The following is a 21723-nucleotide window of genomic DNA, read 5'->3' as shown; positions in this document are numbered from 1 at the left end:
AAACCACAAATCACCATGACACAGTCATAATTCAATCACATTTTGAGTACTATGTGTACTGTAACTTTTTTATATATACTAATATGTCAAAACAAGAAAAGTGGATTTTAAATGCTGCAATTTTAAGGCATAGAGGAGATTATGTTATCAGTTTTATGGCAAAGCCTTTTTTTATGATGAAGTGACACTATAGCTTTGCTAAAGGACACAGCATATATTAGAGACATTACCACAGTAAGCACTCATTGCAATATTCCCAACTTGCAGGGAAGCAACAGTAAAATAAATTAGAAAATTTACAATGAAATCTCATTGCAGTATAACTTCTTCATAAAATAAAAGATGAAAATGAGATTACAACCAACAAAGTGCTTATTTGCTAGCCAAGCAAGAAAAGGTATTTATCAATAGTGAATTAATTCAACCCTGTTTGATCACAGCAGCTGAAGAAATGTGTACAGAGAAAATAAACTTCTTTAAAGACTACTTTTCCAGGAAGAACAATTTCTTGAAGATTTGACATTAGAGGCAATGACAACACTCAATTTAAAATTAAAGCAAATAATTTTGAGCCATTTTCCTTGGCTTCAGATAAATCTGCATTTGTTACCAATATTGCTCATGTGTTATTGTTAACTAAGGGTATCAATACCAAAGTATAAAGTGACTGAAGAGTTAGCCTCTCTGAATAGACTGCATGAAACTATTACAGGTGCGAATATTTCCAAAGAAGTTGTTAAAACACTAAAGAAATATAACTTGAAGTGAAATCTACCATATGTGTAAAGCTGAAAAAAAGTTTAAAAGTTAAAAGCTGGGCAAATAATAAAGTTACTAAATATTAACTTTACTATTCATCAGTATGTATTCTGCAATGAATATCTGAATCTACCATATATTATTAAACTAGTAGGACCTGTGGTAAACTTCACTTGTTCCACGGACTTAACTCATGGTCAATTTGATGCCTTAGAAGTGGCAAAGTTTTATTGTGGGGTTTGTTGTTTTATTTCCCAGGGATTAAACCCAGGCCCTAAAGCATGCTAGGTGCGTGCTCTACCACTATTATGGCTCCAAACCTTAACATTATTTCTTAAGCTCCTGGATTTTTGAATGAGAAGAAACATCTTCAGCCAATAATATCAGACAATGAATGCCTTAGAAATTAGTTTTCGTTGTAGAATTGATAATGTTTCCTAACAAATTCAACCTAAAATGACAAGACAAAACAATGCTTACATGTGAAACTTACACTGCAGTAATGGCATTTCAATAACTAGTGTTGCTTGAATCATATGTAATGACATGTTGCAATATTTGTGTGGGAATAGCACTCTCACAAATTTATAGCAGATATATTTTCTGAGCTCAAACTCTAGATCTTGACAAGTTTTTACACCATGACACAAGTTTAAAGGCAATCTCCCATATTTCAAAATCCACTTAAATGTGCAATGGAGCACTTCTACCTATCTTCAATTGATAGTGATTAATCTGTGATACCATGAAATGTTAAAGGAAAACAACAAAGACAAAACTAACAGAACTTTATGAATGCTTTCCAAATGGTGAATATGCTCAATTAAAATCATTTGCCCGGGCTGTGGTTGTGGCTCAGTGGTAGAGCACTTGCCTTGCACATGTGAGGCACTGGATTCGATCCTCAGTACCACATATAAATAAATAAAGGTATTGTGTTCCATCTACAACTAAACTACAACTAAAAAAATTTTAAATCATATGCTCATGGGCTGATATCAATAGTTGGCAGTATTTACCTGTGTGAAAAAACATTCAAAGATAAAATCATAAAATCTCATTCAGATCAACATCAAGAGGTGACCTTTAGCAACTGGTTTTACAAATTTGATAGGCAACACTAACATTCAACCTCAATCAAGTAAAATACTCTCATAAAAATAATTCCTTTGGGGTTGGGGATGTGGCTCAAGCGGTAGCGCACTCGCCTGGCATGCGTGCGGCCTGGGTTGGATCCTCAGCACCACATACAAACAAAGATGTTGTGTCCGCCGATAACTAAAAAATAAATATTAAAATTCTCTCTCTCTCTCTCTCTCTCAAAAAAAATTCCTTCTCATAAGTAGACCTATATTATGTATTACTAAAAAAAATGTAGTCATTTATTGTTTTTTCCTAAACTTGGTTTTGAACCCAGGGGGCACTTTACTGACCTACATTCCCACCCCTTTTTAAATTTTAAAACAGGGTCTCTCTAAGATGTTGAGGCTGGCCTCAAACTTTCAATCCTTCTGTCTCAGCTTCCTGAGTTGCTGGGATTAAAGGTGTGGGCCAACATGCCTAGCACAATTACTATTCTTATCTTTTGAATTTTGCCAGTAAAAGTTTTGTGGATATTTACTTCCTCTCTTGTTACAAAACCACTTACATAATATCTTTTATTTGGGCAAGGGTTGTGGCTCAGTGATAGAGCACTTGCCTAGCATGCATGAAGCACTGGGTTTGATCCCCAGTACCACATAAAAATAAAAACAAATAAAGTTATTATGTCCATTTACAACTTTAAAATATTTTTAAAAATAATATCTTTTATCTTATCTCTTGGTTCAACAATCCCAAAACAGTTACTATCAGGAGACCTTACAGAAAAAGTCTGTGGCCCCTCTTGTAGAGTAACAAAGCCCCTTCTAGAATAGACAGGATAAATGTCCTTCATGTATGACCAGATAGTTTTCTACTACCTTTCCTATCTACTCCTTTTCTTTCTTTGTCCAATTGTGCTAGATGAGGAAAAAGGAAGGAAAAAAAAAAAAAAACACGTAACAGAGAATTATCTTGAGAGGGACAATTATATGATTTTAATCATATTTGATGAAGATTTTAGGCTAAAAGTTGGCCAAGGAAAATTTGAAGAAGAGAAAATGACATTTTATGCAAAGGGGAAAAGGTGTATGAAAACATGGTATAATGAAGAGGCCTGGAAAACAGGATGTCAGGCTCTCCAGGGCCTCATGTTAGGCTGAGGAGCCAGATTTCCTTCTTTAGGAGAGTCAAAAGAGGGTGAACTAAGGAAGGAAATTCAAACAATCATGAGCCAGCATGTGGAGAAATAGGTGTGAAGGAATTCTACTATGGCCCAGGACAGTTGCCCTCAATTGCAATACCTTATCTAATCTAGCCTATATGTGGATGCCATGGTTTACAGTGCTAACCAGACCATGATATATTAGAGGACAGTCAACACCTATTGTTCTCTGTAGACAGACAGACAGACAGACAGACACACACACACACAATCCTTCTTGCACATGTGCTCTGCGATAGACAGAATCCTAAAGGAATCTCTATGGTTCCCAGTCCTGGTGTTCCTACCCTGTATGGTGCACCATTTAGGGTGGGCATGACCTATGACTAAATTCTAGCCAACTGATTATGACACAGGTAAAGAGAGTTTGTAGATGTAATATAGGCTCTAAATCAGTTCATATTGAGTTAATCAAATGGGATCTGAATACAGCTGCTAGTCAAGGACCAGCAAAAACTATGACCCTCAGTCATGTAACTGAAAGGAAATAATTATGTCAGCAATGTGAATGAGTTGACAGTAGATTCCCTTCCCCACCCAAGTCTTCAGATTAGAATGCACACTTGCTGATACCTTGTGTACATCCCATAAAATACCAATAAAATACCCTCAGCAGAGGACCAGCTTTATTGTGCCTAGACTTCCAACCTCCAGATACTGTTCTCCAAAATACAAGTTGTTTTTTTCTTTTAATAGTTTTACCACTAGTTTTCTCCTCTTCTTCCTCCTCCTTTTTTTTGGGGGGGGGATGGGGTGGGTAAGATGTACTTCAGTTACCTATAAAACCTTTTTTTTTTTGTCTGCTTGGCAAACGTCTATTCCTTGTTATATTCTCTTCTTTTCAGAGGTAATCCCTAATCCTCCATGTTTCAGATAAAATGAAGGCCCTTTCATCTGTTTTCCCAGAATATAAGCATTATATCACCAACACCATTAATAGTAGATCGTATTCTCAATGAAGGTAGGTATAATCATCTTTATACAGCAGGACCTAGGGTAGTGACTAGCTATAAAATTTCAGTAATATTTACTGACTTAAAGTGAAAGGAGATAAAGAATCAGAGTAAGTTAGAATGTGCAGAAAATTAGAAGTTATTTTGTCCAATTTCCTGATTTTTCTATTGCCTAGCTAAATATCTGCAGAGGTTGCCTTTCTGATTTTAGAAATAGTGTTTCTCTCCCTTTTACAGAGTAGGAAAATAAAAACAAAGAAGGAAAAAGATTTATCCATCTTCAAATAGTGAAGTTAAATTTTTAAAAAATATACCAACTTCGGGTTTAACACTTTCTACAGGGTTACATAATAACACATTATCACAAGACTATAACCTACTAGGCATCTCAAAATTTCATAAAGTAACAGAAACAAATCTTTTTATGAAAAAATTCTACTATGTAAAGAAACTTTTACAAATAACTTTTTAAGTATCAATTATATGAAGGATAATTTCAGAATTATATATTAGGGGGAGGAGCGAGGAAGGTGCATGACATTTAGTCAATTTTGTTGTAATACCAAGAATATCTTGACAACATAAGATAAACATAAAGGTTTATGGAGTATAACATCTGATATTGTCCTTTTCTAAGTGAGACATGCAAATGAAAACCTATTTACCTTAAAGATTCAGATAATGGTGTTAAAGTGCCATCTCCCCTATCTACTACACGAAAGAAATTCAATTGATCTCCTTCTCGGTATACCAAATATGTAACTTGTTTGTTGCAGGAGGTCTTCTCCCAGACCTCATCTCGACTGGAATCCATGTACTCAGCCATCTCCCTAAGTGGATCTTCCACAGGAACTACAAATGGAAAAATTGACAAACAAGCTTTCAATTTACATCAACTTTAGTGCGTCTCGATACAGTGACAGGATATAATGTGCTGAATTTGAACAACCACCTTGTGCATATAATATGTACATGACATTCTTTGGATAAGTATTTGGTGTTTTTACATTAATACAGAATTCTTGTGCTGTATTAATATGAAAGAAACAAAACACATCACTATGCTTCTATGTCCAAAGACAGGGTTTAACTAAAACAATAGTTTTGTATGTGTGCGTGTGTGTGTGTGCATGCTATTGGAGTCCACATATTTGCTGATTCTATGACATCATTATCTATGGTTATTTTCACTGTAAACCTTCTCTTCCTATATTTTTAAATATTGATTCCAACAATTAATAATTAAAAAGCAACAATAAACTTACTTTAGGCTAAAAAATAAAAATGCACATATTCACAATTGGAAGACATATCTAAGAAATGAGAAGCACACAGAGTTCTTCCTCTTTCTAGTTTTATATAATGGCTGAGTTATTCTTAGATTTGTTTCTTTTTTGGTAGTGTTGAAGATTGAACCCAGAGCTTTATACATGCTAGGCAAACACTCAAATATACAATATAACCCAGAACAAGAGGGGTCATTTACTATACTAAACTGAAATGTGTGAATGGTCAATATGTTGTTTCTGAAAAAGATCCTCCCAGGACTCCAATTGTTCTGAAAGGTATCCATGTGTCCAGATGTGTCCAATCAGAGCACACAGAAGCCACTCTGAAGGCCCCCCAAATGGCAGATTCTAGTGGTCCACAGTTGTCCTCAAGTTAGAATGACAATCGCAGCCATCATTACAACCTGATCATCTCCACAATGTCCATTGATTTTTACCCCTGGTGGTGGGAATAGGTATTCAAGAGATTGCGGGCTCATAGGATGAATGTTCCAGTAGACCTGGGAGTCTGTTTGAGGGGAAAAAAATGTGCCATGTCATGCTGCAAGACTATGTGTTCTCTCCTAAAAGAGGCAACAATTTTGTAAGCTTCACAACTTTTATTTACTAACAGAATCACAATGTTATACTACTTTTTAAAAAGATGTGAGCCATGTGTGATGTCACATGCCTGTAATCCCAGCAATTTGAGATGCTGAGGTAGGAGGATTAAAAATTTGAGGCCAGCAACCTCAGCAACTTAGCAACACCCTCAGCAACTTAGTGAGATCCTGTCTCAAAATTTAAAAAGGGCTGGGGACATAGTTTAGTGGTAATGTTTCCCTGGGTTCAATCCCCAGTACTAAATAAACAAGTGAAACCAGTAAAATAAAAAATTTAAACTCTGAATGTAATTAGGTAAAACATCAAAGATGTTCCCATATCCTAAATTCATATCATTACTAATAAAACATAAAAAGTATAGAAATATAATAAGATTTAGCTTTTTTATAAAATAATTATTTAAATATTTTGATTAGCTCTTTGACAAATACAAAGTATATAAATATTTTAAAAATTTTTCAAATAAGTCCTTGCCCTTTTTAAGTTTAGTAATGTTTTACTAACAAGATATCAATATTTTAGGCTTGCTACTGCTGTTACTATAGCCACATTGAAAACCTTTCCTGAATAATATATATATATATATATGTTTATACTTGTTTTTCACAAAAGAAAAGGCATTTGGATTTTATCAGTTATAAAGTAATACATATGGATTTAGGGTACAATTTAATTCTACAAAGGAAGTATTTGTACAATGCTAAATACTATTGGAATTCAAATGATAAAGGTACATATTTGAAATAGCAAGACTAAATTAGCTTTAAAATATGATTTCCTGTATATCACAACACTGGGATCCTAACTGGAATAAAATACACTCCATGTTTATAAAAATATATCAAAATTGACTCCACTATCATGTATAACTAAAAAGAGCAAATTTTAAAATGCAATAAAATATGATTTCTTGAATACATTATGGAGAAGTCCTAAATCTGGGTCGAGTTGTCTTTTTCACAAAGTTTTTAATGACACATGGTAGATAATATCAACCATTTAATTTTTATAAAAGTTAATTCAATAAAGGTAAAAATTATTAAAAACTTAATTTTAAATATTAAAACATAATATTTAGTTCAATGCAGATTTTTAAATCACAAACATGGCACAGAAAGTTTAAGGGAAAATTATTAGGAAGACTTTATTACAAAGCTTCAATTATTAGAGGCACAGTGGGCAAAGGTTTCTGGGCCTGTTTGTGAGCACAGCTTCTTTTTTGTCTGACATTTCAGAGAGGTTCCAGGAACAGTCTCTGCTCTTTGAGCTTCACAATGCCGCCCAAGGATGATAGAAAGAAGATGCTGGAAAGTTGACCAAGAATAACAAGGACCCAGTGAACAAATCTGAAGGCAAGGTCAAAAAAGAAGAAGTGGTCCTTAGGCAAAGTTTCAGTCAAGCTCAACAATCTAATCTTGTTGGACAAAGCTACTCATGACAAACTCTGCTTGGAAGTTTCCAACTACAAGCTTACATCCCCAGCTTGGTCTCAGAGACTGAAGATTTGAGGTTCCCTGGCCAGGGAAACCCTCAGGACCTCCTCAGTAAAAGACTTATCAAACTGGTTTCAAAGCACAGAGCTCAAGTAATTTACACCAGAAATACCAAAGGTGGAGATGCCCAGCTGCTAGTAAAGATGCATGAACAGGTCCAACCAACTGTACATTTGGAAAAATAAAACTTTATAAAAGCATTCAACTACTAAAAGCTAGTGATTGATGCCTTTCATTTCTGCTTTAAAAAATCTACATATTTTATATATAAATATCTTATATATGAAATATAAATATTATATAAACATATATACAAAACACTATATGTATTACTAACACTCATTTTCATACACATATAAAATAATTTTAGTCCCAGTAAGGAAAAGTAAATATTTTTGTATTAAGTAAATACTTTTGATTAAATACTTTGGTTTAAAGACACATAAATAGACAACTTTAAAAAGTACATTAAAAGGGGCTGGGGCTGTAGCTCAGTAGTAGAGTGTTTGCCTAACATGCGTGAGGTACTGGGTTTGATCCTCAGCACCACATAAAAATAAAGAAATAAAATAAAGGCATTCTGTCCATCTACAACTACAAAATTAAAAAAATACATTAACAATGGAATTCACATGCCATTAAACACTATTTAATTGTATCTTAACATAATGGCGCAGTAAATACTCACGGTTCTTGAAATATCCTAAGAATTGTTACTATAAACATTGCTGAAATCACTTAAAACTATTTTGCAACTCTAATTCTTAGGAAGTTCCTAATGTCAAGAGTGCTAATTAACCATTCCTAAAGTTACTACTTTTGTTTTCTCTAATCTAAGCAGAACAGTAGAACACCTTTCACAAAACCCCTCGAGGTAGGTAAGAAAAGGATGGTAATTATATTTGTATTTTTTTGTTGTTCTTGTTTATTTGTTTTCTTAAAAGTACTGGGGATTGAACCCAGGGTCTTATGAATGCTAGGCAAAGTACTCTACCACTGAGCTACATCCCCAGCCCAATAATTCTATTTTTTTAATCAAAATTATGAAGCCAGACAGTATATAATTTGATATGTGGAAGTAATCTTGCAGTAGGATTAATACTTAACCTTAATTTATCTGGTTTGTAAAGAACCAAACAAGGAAAAGCCTTCCTCAAAATGAGGTGCACAAAAGCAGGAGGAGCAGGAATGTTCTGAATAGTTGCCTCAACTTGGTAGGGACGTGACCTACCTGAATCAAGAGTCAATGTGAACACTCCCAGCTCTTCCTGTGCCTAGAATCTTCATGTTAATCAAGTTTCTATCCATATCATCTTTTCCAAGGGTTCTTCCTATAATCCTACTTCCAGAGACATTATCATATTATCTTGTTTCCTGAAAAGCACTTACAACCACTTGAAATTATATCAATTCTTATACATATATTTGTGGCAGTGTCATAAAGCATGGACTTTGTCCCCCATATTTACTGCATTTGGGATATGGCACTAAATATCACAGATGCTCACTATATATTTGTTGAATGAATGAATGGTCTCTAGAGACCAACCACATTCTGATAAAAGATTTAACCAAGGCCAGAAAAATATTCACAAAACCCAGCTGCATCAAAAACTTTGTAATTTTCCAGAGCAATCATTAGCCCAGCAATTAAAGACTCAGTAGATAAAATAAAAGCAAGACTAGTATGAACCTAAAGGCAATGATAACATAATATTTAGAATATATCACTCCATTTCTTTTTCCTATACTGTGAGATTTATTTTAAATTGTCTTGGATTGAATCAGGAGCCATTAGACTTTCTAGAATATATTTCAGAGTTCCAAGCTCTATATACTTAGCTTATAAAGAATAATGCCTAAAGAAACAAATGCGATTCTTCTAAGACCTAATAGCATAAAGGGAACTTGACTAAAAATGTTGACTTGAAATTTCTTATTCTTAAATTGCTTGAAGAATATGATTGTCGAGTTGCTATAATATATGCCTACCTTTTCTAGTATTTATAGGTCCACCACGCATAGCCAATACCAGCTTCAAGGTACAACCTTCTGAAATGCTGTGAATAGTTAACACAAAAACAAACTATAATCATCAAAATACTCAGTTTAAATGTAACACTATGTGCTGGTTTATTAGCCACAGTACCTACTCTATAAAATATAAAAAGATACAACAGTATTATTAAATATAAAATGTATTTGCTTGTATAAATAATAAAAATGGCCAGGCGCGGTGGCACAAACCTATACTCCCAGCAGCTCGGGAGGCTAAGGCAGAAGAATTGTAAATTCAAAGCCAGCCTCAGCAAAAGGGAGGCACTAAGCAACTCAGTAAGACTCTATCTCTAAATAAAATATAAAATAGGCCCAGTGTCTGAGTGCCCCTGAGTAAAATCCCCAGTACTCCCCTCCAAAAAATGTTTAGAAGTTTTCATAAGTCTTAAATATGATGTGAAATTCAAAGTACTGGAAGGGAGTACTAGAAGTGAGTGTAATCATGTAGCTTAATCTCTTCATGCTACATGTAAGGAAAAAGAGGCCCAGGTAAGAGGCTTGCCCAAGACCCGAAGTACTGGAAAATGGCAACTCTATTCAGTATGGGAAAATAGCAAATCTACTAGGTCTCCTAACTCCCAGTACTCTTACACACCACCTCTCATTCTTTTGCTTCTTAAGAGTAATGAATTATGTGAGAGGAAAAGAGGAAAAGACACAAAAAGCCAAAAAGTATGTTTGTAATCACTAGTGCACAGAGGGTCACTTAGTAACAGAAGCAGGGCTTAATGAGAAAAGATTTGGTGGAGAGCAATTCTCATATTCCTAGAATTTGTGAAAATGGAAGGAAGAGGAAACATGGCCAGATGAGAATGGGTCAATATTCAAAGAAAGAATCAAAGATGGCAAGATGTAAAAAGGTGGGAAATAAACAGCTTAACATGAAAATGAAAAAGCAAAACACAAGTATCAAAGGACAAAGATGGGGTAATGACCCAACATATCTATAGTTCAGAATTTTATAATGAAATCCAGAAATCAGAGCTATTCAGAAGAGAGATAATCCAAGGATTCAGAAGAAAAACACTGGTGTACAGAGTCATAAAACTGAATGCCTATGAATCAGCTAATACGCAGTTACACTCACTTGTAATCATTCAAGCAATAATCATCTTCAAGTTCCATGTTATTCCAAATTAAGTGCTGCTGACAGATGGGAATACCTTAGGGGAAGGTGATAATAAAGAGTGTTAACAATTCAATAGCATCTCCAAATGAGTATGATACAAAGCTATTCCATTAAAGAATTAAGTATACTAATAAATACATTTCTAAATTGAATGTTAGCTGCTTAGATAAAGTTTACAGAATCACTGGTAAAAATTATGGTTAAAGTATTAAAGTTAGATGAAATCTAACTTATTCACTTGAGAAGAATATGTTTCAGTTCACTTTCTGGCCCTGAAACAATGTATAAAATCAGGGAGCCCTATGAAAGGCAAGATAGCATGAGTCATTCCTCAAAGAGTTTAAGGACTAAAAGATTGTTTTAATGCTGCAAAAGACAGTATTCATTTGGTTATATTCAGTGTTGAAAGTATCTTATGGTTTGGGTTTGGGATGTAGCTCAGTGGCAGGGCACTTGGCTATTAAGCCTCTGGGTTCCATCCCTTGTACCACCAAAAGAAAAAAAAAACTTAAATTATGGGCAATTTTTAATGTTGAAAATGATAGTCCATAAGACCTTTTCTTTACATTTCTTATGAGGTAAAAAGAATATTAAGGCAGCCAGGTATTGATGCATGCCTGTAATTCCAGTGACTTGAGAGGCTGAGGCAGGAGGTTTGAAAGGTCAAAGCCAACCTCAGTAACTTAGCAAGGCCCTTAGAAACTTAGTGAGACCCTGTCTCAAATTAAAAAATTAAAAGGGCTGGAATGTGGCTCAGTGGTTAAGTGTGGTTAAGCACTCAATCCCTGGTATCAAAAAAAAAAAAAAAAAAAAAAGAATATTACAGCAGATTATATGCTTGAGCATAATAATTCTAATTATCATTTTAATAAATTCCACATTTAAATGTCCTAAGCAAGTTCAAATTATATTATTCAAGGAATGACCATTATCTAATTAATAGAACACTTAATAATACCAATATTGATGAAAATCATTTTCAAATATCTCACATACTTGTCTTCTCAAGTTGCTTTTGCTTATGATACTACAAAATAAGTAGACCAGAAATAATGTGTTAGCTTTTACTACTATAAGCCAGGTACTATTTTATGCACTTGACCTATGTTATAACTTAACTGTACCAGCAAGCTTGTGAAGTGGGCACCAATAGACACCCCATTTCACAGGAGATAACACCCAAGAAAAGAGAATTAATTGGGACACTGAGAGTATGTGGAGGATCAGAGGTGTGAAGGGTGCCTAAAGAGACTGCACAATCTTTATGCTCACTCATCTCTAAGAAATCAGCCTCCACAAAACAAAAGTAGCTGTCTGAGGAATATGCAAAAGTGTTGGCTGTCAGGAGATGTGAATATCAATTAAATGCTCAACAAAAAGAAAATGCCAGTAAAAAAAAGGTTTCTAAGCTAGAAATTATTTAACTCTGAAAGTATTATCATATTAAATATTTAATGCACCAAGATCATCTTTTCAATCAAATTTCCAGAATTTCATTAGCATAAGTAGACAAAGCAATTTGGGCAAGTAACACTATGTTTACATTCAATCAACATTTGGAACATTATTTTGTAACTGAAACTTAGAGCTGGATTGAAGAGACAGTTGACACTGCTTAAATACTACTTAACTACTTTTAATAGACATAGCCATCCTTTAACAGACAATATAATGTCCATGATTGAGCTGGGTTCCTGACTGCTAGTTGTTGGATGACTAAGAAAAAGTCATCAAGCTCTGTGAGCTTCAGCTTCTTTTCTTGCACACTGAAAAAGACTGGTATTCCTCTACCATTAGCACTTTCTGAATCTAAAATTTATAAAACAAACCAATTCTGCTCTAAGACAGGGTTGCTGAATTTTTATTTTCTAAATCTGGCAACCTCAACAATCATTACAAGCCTAAGTCCAGAAGAATTTATTCTATAAAACAAATTTCCTGGGCTAGGATTGTGGCTCAGCAGTAAAGCAATCCTTAGCATGGGCGGGACCTGGGTTTGATTCTCAGCACCACATAAAAATAAAGGCATTGTGTTGTGTCCATCTACAGAAAAAAAAAAAAAAAGATTCTCTCTCTTTGAAAAAAAAAATTCCCCGCCCCCCAAATAGACTGCATGCATACACATTTTTTAATTTATTTGCTTCTTTTTGTGTGTATGTGTGTGCACTCTTGGGAATAGAACCCAGATCCTTGCACATGTAAAGAAGCACTTTGCCATTCAACAGTGTTTTAAAAGTTTCTTTAAAATGAAAACATCAATCATAAAAATAACCACTTGTGGAAAAAAACAGATAATACAAAAAATTATAATGGAAAAAAAACATGTGCAATCCTAAATCTAGTAAAATCTATTTTTAATAGAATGGGATTGTACTTTGTAAAACTGTTGAGTAAACTTTTTTCATTTAATATACTGTATACATTTTTTCATGTCAGCAAAAATATACATTTTTTAAATAACTAAATGGGACTCCAAGTTATATTTCTGCCTTACATGATTTACCCAATCATTCTACTAAGAGATTATTTCATCTATCCAATTTTTCACTATTATAAACAAATTTATAATTGCAAAAGTTGTCAGGATAAAAATGAAGTTGCTTGTATCAACCCTAAAAACAATTTAAAAAAAGATAAATAAAAGCAGGAGGTAATGAAGTAAGGGTTCTCACACAATTGCCTGATGATAACTATTACAAAAGATTGCCAGAATCACAATCTTGCATAAAGGCCACCACAACCTTATACAAAAAATACTTCTGTAAGAACTTCTGCCAAGCAATTTCCTTGTTTAACCTATGACCAGCACCAACCTTACTAGAAATCTTTATGGCTAAGAACTATGATTGCAAACTATCTTATGTAATCCTTATTTCTGAAGTTTTAGAAACTTCCCCTTGTCTCAACCTCTTCGAATACACTCGTAGTTTAGTATGACATGCATATTTCTATTCTATTCCCAAATAAATTTAACTATTAGAAAATCTCCCTAATTCCATTTTAGGTTTACATGATTAAGCAACATGTGAATGTGCATGCATCTGAGAATAAATACATAAGTTTGTGTGTGTGTGTGTGTGTGTACACACACATATAATTTACTGCTCAGGCTGGCATAACAAAACACCACAGACCAGGTGATTTAAACAGAAATTTATTTCCCACAGCTCTGGAGACCAGAAGCCCCAGATCAAGGTGCAAGGCAGGTTTCACTCTGAGGATTCTTTTATTGGCATGAAGGCAGCTGCCATCTCATTATGCACTCTGGTGACTTTCTTTGTGTGACAGCAGAGAGATGGGGAGCTCTCTGGTGCCTCTTCTTATAAAGACACTAATTCCACTGTTTTAGTCAGCTTTTTCACTTCTGTGACCAAAAGACCTGACAAGAACAATTAGAGGAGGAAAAGTTTATTTGGGGGCTCATGGTTTCAGAGGTTTCAGTCCATAGATGGCTGACTCCATTCCTCAGGGCCTGAGATGAGGCAGAACATCATGGCAGAAGAATGTGGTGGCGGAAAGTAGCTCAAAGCAATGCACCAAAAAGCAGAGAGAGCGAGCGAGCTCTGCTCAATAAAAACAAAATATATACCCCAAAGGCACATCCCTAGGGACCCACCTCCTTCATCAACACCCTATCTGCCTCAGTTTCCACTCAGTTAATACTGATCAGAAGATTAATTCACTGATTTAATTAAGGCTTTCATAGTCCAATTACTTCATCTCTAAGCCATTTTGCATTGTCTTACACATGAAGTTTTGGGGAACATATATTTAAACCATAACAATCATCATGAGGGCACAATGCTTATGACCTCATTGTAACCCTATTTACCTCGGAAAGGCCCTAATTGAGGGTTAAGACCTCAACCTAAGAATTTGGTGTGTATGTTGGGGGGACATAAATATTCAGTCATAACTGAGTATGTTTGTATATATATTGTAATGACTCAAAGGTGTTTCTTGTGTCTTTTTAAAGAATTTTTCAGACAGATGCATGTAAGAACATGTTTATATCTGCATCTAGAATAAACCATAGAAGTAGAATCAATAGAATTTCTGGGTAATTAAAGAAAAAGGGACCACAGATCCCATCTGTCAATGTTTTCTTCCAAACAAGAGAATATTATGAAGGGATATAAATCTATATAGAAACCGTGTCATAAAACATTATAACTTCAAGATAGAGAATGTACAAATTTCAAGATAACTGTAAATAAAAAGGGTCAATCACCCCATCTCAGTAGAGAATACCTCATGCTCCCACCCTTACAAGGTTAATTGAGAAAAACCATAGGTTAGACAGAGAAGGAAGTTAATATTAGTCCTAAACTTGATTTAAAAAAAAAAAAAAAAAAAAACACCACCAGAAGATAAAGGTCTCCCTGGGTATGAACATTTACAAAAAGGTAGATCGGGGCACTAATAACAATTTAAAGAAGCTTCTTTTTAAAATATTTATTTTTTTAGTTGTAGTTGGACACAATACCTTTATTTTGTTTATTTATTTTTATGTGGCGCTGAGGATCAAACCCAGGGCCTCTCGTGTGCTAGGCGAGTGCTCTACCGCTGAGCCACAACCCCACCCCTGAAGAAGTTTCTGTAGGAGATTAAAAAAAAATACAACAGATAAAAAGAGTAGCATGTGAAGCAGTTTCACTGTATATTAGCTACCAACTTATCAGACTCCAGGGGGACAGAATACTCACACACTAGTTACAGGAAGTGGGATTTTACTTGCTACACAGCTAAATCTAGCAACCTAGTACTCATCTCCAGTCAGTCCCTCACAAATAAGAAAAGCTGCCTGGGGCAGATGGAGACTAAGTGTGCACCACCTGGACTGCAACTGAGGGGCCCCACAAAGCAGCCTCTCCTGGGTTTTTAAACTTGGTTCTACAAGACATTCTCAAGAACTGAAGGACATCCTGGTCCCTGAGGGCCTGGAACAGACCCTACCCCAGGCTTTTATATCCCCAGCATTATATAGCCATTTCTGAGTGCTACATGTGAGAACCAGCAAAAACTGGTTTGGTCCAAGGCTACTTACTTGAAGAACTTTCCTTCAAATCCCTTAGTGATTTGATGGTTAAAGGGAAAAGAAACAAAGGGTAAAGAGTCCTGCAAGACAAGAGAACATCACAAAATTGGGGAATTTACATCACCACCATAAACACCAAACCCCCAGAAGATGTCTTATAGACATTTATTTGATTTCTGGTCAATGCTACACTGATAGAAAATGCATCATTCAAACAATCTTTTGATTGAGAGAGAGAGAATTTTTTTAATATTTATTTTTTAGTTTTCGGCAGACACAACATCTTTGTTTGTATGTGGTGCTGAGGATCAAACCCGGGCCGCACGCATGCCAGGCGAGCGCGCTACCACTTGAGCCACATCCCCAGCCCTCATTCAAATAATCTTAAAGATTATTTTAAACACCAAGATCACAAAAATAAGCAAGAGAAAAATGAACAGGTGCATAAGAGTTAATGGTACAAACAAGAAAATGAAACCTCACATATATCAACTAAAGAAAAATTCACCCTGAAAAAGAAATCATGAAATAGAAGAAGATTGTTAAGTCCTCACCTCAGAGTTAAAAATACTCAAGCATTTGGATATATGAAAATCATTTGTATCTGAAAATCAAAAATTATCAGAATTTGACTGAAAGAATATATACAAAGTACAGAATTTTTAAAAAAATTACGTGCCAGGCACAGTGGCACACACCTGTAATCCTACTGACTCAGGAGACTAAAGCAGGAAGATCAAAAGTTCAAGGTTAGCCTCCCCAATTTAGCAAGACCCTGTCTCAAAATAAAAATTAAAAAGGGCTGTGGAGGTAGCTAAGTGGTACAGTGCCCCTGAGTTCAATCCCTAGTACCTAATAATAATAACTATAACAACAACAATGACAGTTATCAGAAGAGAACATCCAGTATTAAACAAATATAAATAAACAAAAATAAATTATTATCTCAAAAAAAGAAAATAAAAACAAAGTAAACCAAAAGCACAAGAAAAGAAACTATACAGATGAAAGCAGAACACAATGAGACAGAAAATAGAAAAAAAGTAAAAGGAAATTCCATTATTAAAAAGTCAACAAACTTTTAGCAAACTTTGTCAAGGAAAAAAAGAGAAATAGCAAATACATAAAAATAATAAATATCAAGGCAATAACATCCTAGGAAATGTTAGATTAACAAAGTTAAAGTTAGAAAGCTTGAACAGATAAATGTTCTTGGAGGAACTAGGAAATGTTATTCAGGAACTATACCAAAATTAAAAACACCAGACCCAGAGGGATTCACAGTATCTCACCAAAATTTTAATGAGATAAAGTAAACTCTAAGATCTACAATTTTTCCAAAGCACATACATAAAAACTTCCTAACCTAGGAAGAAGCAAATACCATTAACTACTAAATCTAAGAGAATTAAAAAAGAAAACTACAGACCAATTCATACAAATTCATTAAAAAAATCTTTATATTTGAAAACAGGCTCCACAAGTATACAAAGAAAATCTTTACCATAACCAAGTGGAATATAGTTGAGGAAGGCAAGTTGGTTCAATACTAAGGAATCTATTAATATCATATATTACAGTAATAATTACAAGGTGACAGAAAACCCGTCTAGAGATGTTGAAAAAAAAACCTTTATAAAATTCAATACCTATTCATGATATTTTTTACCTTCCAAAAATAAATTTAATTCCAATCACACTGTAAAGAGTAACACAAAATTTTATATATAACTTATTGATAACAGGTTACCTTTATCCAGTTACAAAACATTAAATGATATAAATATCAACTAAATTCCTTATTTCTATATAAATCTGAAGGAGACTATTGCTACAGACAATTGTAGCTTAAGCTTTATATTTTAAAAGACTTGTATACTTGAAGAACATAAATATAATATACAGTGAAGCCAGTAATGGTTAGGATCACAATTATACAGGTGTTCCTTATATTAACTAAGTTTAACTTTTAAAGTAAAATTTAGAATCTATAATATAAAGTAACAATAATCAGGGGTCTGCATGGATTAGCAGTACTAGCAAAAATCAATGGATAGCCTTAAATCTGTTATATATTTCGGAAACAGTGCTAATGATTAGAAACTGACTTGTTCAAAGTAAACATATATAAGCCAGGTCTTAAAATGTCAATGCCATTCTATGTCAGATACTTTGTATAAAAGAGAGCACTCACTGGTTATTTTGCCTGTAAACCTCCATAAACTAACATTTCACAAACTTTTACATTAACACTTAGACAAGGCTCAAACAGTTCTCAGAGGTATCTCTGGCCACATATATTTAGGGGTGTCCACTATATTGTAATAACCTAAAATAACAGTTGTTTATTTGATCAGTTACAAAGTAATCATTTAAAAGATTTTAAAAAGAGGTACAAACCCTAATCTCTTTAAGACTTAGTTTTCCTAAGTAATAGAACCTAACAGACACAAGAACTTATCTTGATAATAAGAGCAGATCAATGTTTTAAGGAGCCCTTCTTGTTTCTAAACGTAAGAGAATTTTCATATTAAAAGTTAACCTTAGGAAAAACCCTTGGATAATTTTAACTGTGCTGATTATATATAGCCAAGTTAATCACATACATGAGCTCTTTGAGATTTACCTTCCACAGACTTTTTGCAACTTACTTACATTCTATAGCTTGTTTATATCCTTATGTCCCCTTTCACCTTGGACTTTAGCATCCAATCTTTTCCCTTCTAATTTTCCATATTCTTACATTATATTCTGAAACAATCCTATGCCCCACAGGTAAGAGACAAAATTATAGCATTATGTCTATTAGATTTAACCCTTTAGAAATTAAAATAGAGCTGGTCAAAGATTTTTACAGTATGACCTAGGCATGAGGTTAGCCTGTACAATTGGAATGTTAGAAGCAGGGTCTGTTGGCCCTGATGGATGCTGAAATCAAAGGTTCAGATGGCTACCTATGTTCCATGAAGACAGATCTGCTCCTATCATCACCACTGTTATCTCCTTCCTTAGGATTCGACAAAAGAGCAGCTCTTTTTCTTTTTCTTTGAGAGTTAACCCTTGAATATTTGGTCTCTAGAAAAAGACAGTGGAAAAAATAGAGAGGGATTAAAAAAAAAGAAGAAGAAACTCCAGTTAGACAAAACAAGGCTAACCAGAGCAAAATATATTAATTTAGGCATGCAAGACCACAGGTGGGGATGGGCTTGGGGTTTAGGTCATGAAAGCATTTAAAAGCCCGACGTTCCCTAGAGATTCTATTTAGGTACTTGAGAGACAGAAGGTGAAAGAATTGGGGTATCAATAGGACATACAGAGTAGTTGGTAGTATCTTGAGCACCAGGAAATACATGTAGAAGAGGCATTTCTGCAGAGGAGGAGAGAGAATATTTGGCTTACACTCTGAGGATGAATGGGTTATCTCTTTCCTGAAGACCTTAGATCTGATCAGACTAAGATCATCTCAGGATCCAAGATTCATCAGGTGAGGATGCCCTCCACCACTGGGCCAAATCAGTCAGAAACAGAAAGATAGTATTTGATACTATGTATCCCTGAGGACTGTCCAGGTCAGACTCTGGACCTAAGACCTTCATGCAGCATCAGGAAGTCTCTCTGGTCTTCTACCATCAGTTGTCTCAAGTCATCCTCTGTCCCACACACCAATTCTCTCCCATAGAAAAGAAACTGGAGCAAGTCAGGACTGACATTCTCAATGCCAAAGCAAAGGGGACAGGACCCATCTGCTCAGCATGCTTGTTTCCCCTCGTCTTAAGACTGCCAGCGATGTTAGTCAAAAATGACTAGTGTTTGTCCACTAAGTTTATTTTTAGAGTAGTTGGTAGTACTTTGAGCACCAGGAAATACAATGTTTAAAGACAGTTTGTCTACTAAGAAAGAGAACACAAAAGAGAAATGAGAGCTCCCTTTTCCATATTATTCACCCTTCCATAGATCCCAGGCAAGCCCTCATAAATGTAACAGGGAGGGTGGACGGGTGGGTTCTTTGTCTCATGAATTCAAGGAATGAAATACATGGACACAAGTGTCAGATATACCAAAGTAACAGGATTTATTAGAGTAATGGGGAAAAGGCAGAGCTCCCACAGACAGAGGTGTCCCAAAAGATGGATGCCTTGAGGGGCTTTTCATTGAGAAGAAAGTTGAGCCGTTTTAGCAGAGAGAAGAAGGTAACCAGGCCTGGACCAGAAGTCTAGACATCAGGAACCTTGGACCATTTGCCATTGTGGTAGAGAAAATTTTCAAGATCCTGGAGAATTTGGAAGTCAAATATGCCATTTTCAGGACAGTGACTGCTACTGTCCAGCTTGTGTAGGGGCCAGTCAGTAGGTCTGACTGTGTCTTGGAGACCCAGGGTCTGAATATGTTTGGAAAGGTACCCTAAGGTGTATCTCATAGAGCCTTTGATAGGGTCTGGCTCATCCTGGACAAAAAGGATTAAGGAGGGCCTCTAAGGACTCTAGCAGAGAGAAAAGCCAAATCAAGAGGCATCCCCACAAGAATTTTGGTTTCTCTGAGGGTGTTCCAGGAACAATCAATGGAATGACAGGCAATCGTTGGGTGTCCCAAAGAAAGCAAGTTGTTGCCACCCAGTGGTGGCAGAGGTTTCTCTCACTCAGTGGTGGGATTTGTCAGAGAAACAGCATCCATGGAGAGAAAAACCATGGCAAGGATTTGAGGAATCCGGAGGAGTCAGAGGGGGTCACTCACCCAATAAGTGATGGCCAGTGGTAGATGCGAAGTCGCACAACATGAGTGGTCATTATTGGAGCTGCCAGAGAGAGAAGTAGAAAGAGAGAGGGAAAGAAAGAGAACGGATGGAGGTCAAGGTAAGGCCCAAAGAGGCTGCCCATGGTGGGAACCTTGAACACTGGTCCTGGGTTTCAATACCAACATGTAAGGAAATAAAGAGAGGTGGCTCAACAATGCAGGTTTATTTGGGACAATCCTTCAGAGGGGGCCCAGTGGAAATGAGACCCCTCCATTCATGATTTTTTTAAATATTTTTTTTAGTTGCAGATGAACACAATACCTGTATTTATTTATTTATTTTTATGTGATGTTGAGGATCAAACCCAGTGCCTCACATGTGCTATTCAAGCACTCTACCACTGAGCCACAATCCCAGCCCCCATGTATGATATTTTTAAAAACTCAAGAAAACAGGAATTAGAGGGGTTTGTTTGTGGTACTGGGGATTGAACTCAGTATGCCTACCACTGAGCTATATTCCCAGCCCTTTTAAATTTTTACTTTGACACAGAATCTCAATACATTACCCAGGCTGCCCTTGAGCCTCAGCCTCCTGAATATGTAGGATTACAGGTATACATCAAAGTACTCGGCCTATACAAACTAGGTCTAAAGCCAGTATGTAACTTAATGGGGAATACTAGAAGCAGTTCTATTAAGATCAGGAGCATTGCAAGGATGACCACTATCCTACTGAACAGAGCACTACAGATATTTAATGTAATTAAAAAAAGAGGAATCAATTAAAAGCCAAAAATGTTAAGTAATAAAACTATTTCAAGTGCAGATAATATGCTAGATATAACTGATGTGAAAACCCTTGTGAACCCTGATAAAACTAAGAAAAGTACACAGTAAAATAGAAAGATATAAAATTAGCCTTCAAATAAGCAAAAAATCAAACTATTAAAGAACACAATGGAAGAAAAATTTCTACTACAATAGCAATAAAGTATATTTAATACTTAGTAACAAACTTAAAAACTTCTACAAAATTTTAAATACATCTACATAAAAGGAGACTTAAACCTGGGCACAGTGGCACATGCCTGTAATCCCAGTGACTCGGGAGGCTGAGGCAGAAGGATTGCAAATTCAAGGCCAGTCTCAGCAATTTAGCAAGACTGTCAGCACTCAGCAAAATCTGGTCTCAAAAGACCTGGTAATGTAGCTCAGTGGCAAAGCATTCATGGGTTCAATCCCCAGTACAAAAAAAAAAAAAAAAAAAGACTTAAAAAAACAGAAAGATAAACCTGTTCTTAGAATAATTCACATTCTAACGTTGTCAGTTCCGCCTAAGTTAATTTATAAATGTAATACAAT

At 35.2% G+C, this 21723-nt stretch overlaps 1 protein-coding gene and 1 pseudogene across 1 annotated transcript in view; one reads left to right on the top strand and one right to left on the bottom strand.

Moving 5' to 3' along the window:
- Positions 1 to 21723, bottom strand: part of Zfand4 (zinc finger AN1-type containing 4) — a 62724-nt gene that overhangs the window by 22569 nt on the left and 18432 nt on the right. Inside the window, exons 2-4 of the mRNA XM_076834903.1 lie at positions 10548 to 10623; positions 9395 to 9462; positions 4683 to 4869 (exon numbers count right to left, since the gene is read on the bottom strand). Coding sequence (XP_076691018.1) covers positions 4683 to 4869; positions 9395 to 9462; positions 10548 to 10623 — 331 coding nt within the window. The remainder of the gene's footprint in view (positions 1 to 4682; positions 4870 to 9394; positions 9463 to 10547; positions 10624 to 21723) is intronic.
- LOC143381485 (small ribosomal subunit protein eS25 pseudogene) lies at positions 7184 to 7587 on the top strand (annotated as a pseudogene).

The sequence above is a fragment of the Callospermophilus lateralis genome, chromosome 15 (genome assembly GCF_048772815.1).
Source record: "Callospermophilus lateralis isolate mCalLat2 chromosome 15, mCalLat2.hap1, whole genome shotgun sequence".
NCBI lineage: Eukaryota > Metazoa > Chordata > Mammalia > Rodentia > Sciuridae > Callospermophilus > Callospermophilus lateralis.
Note: the sequence above shows the minus strand (reverse complement) of the source record. Positions and strands in the feature narration are given on the sequence as shown.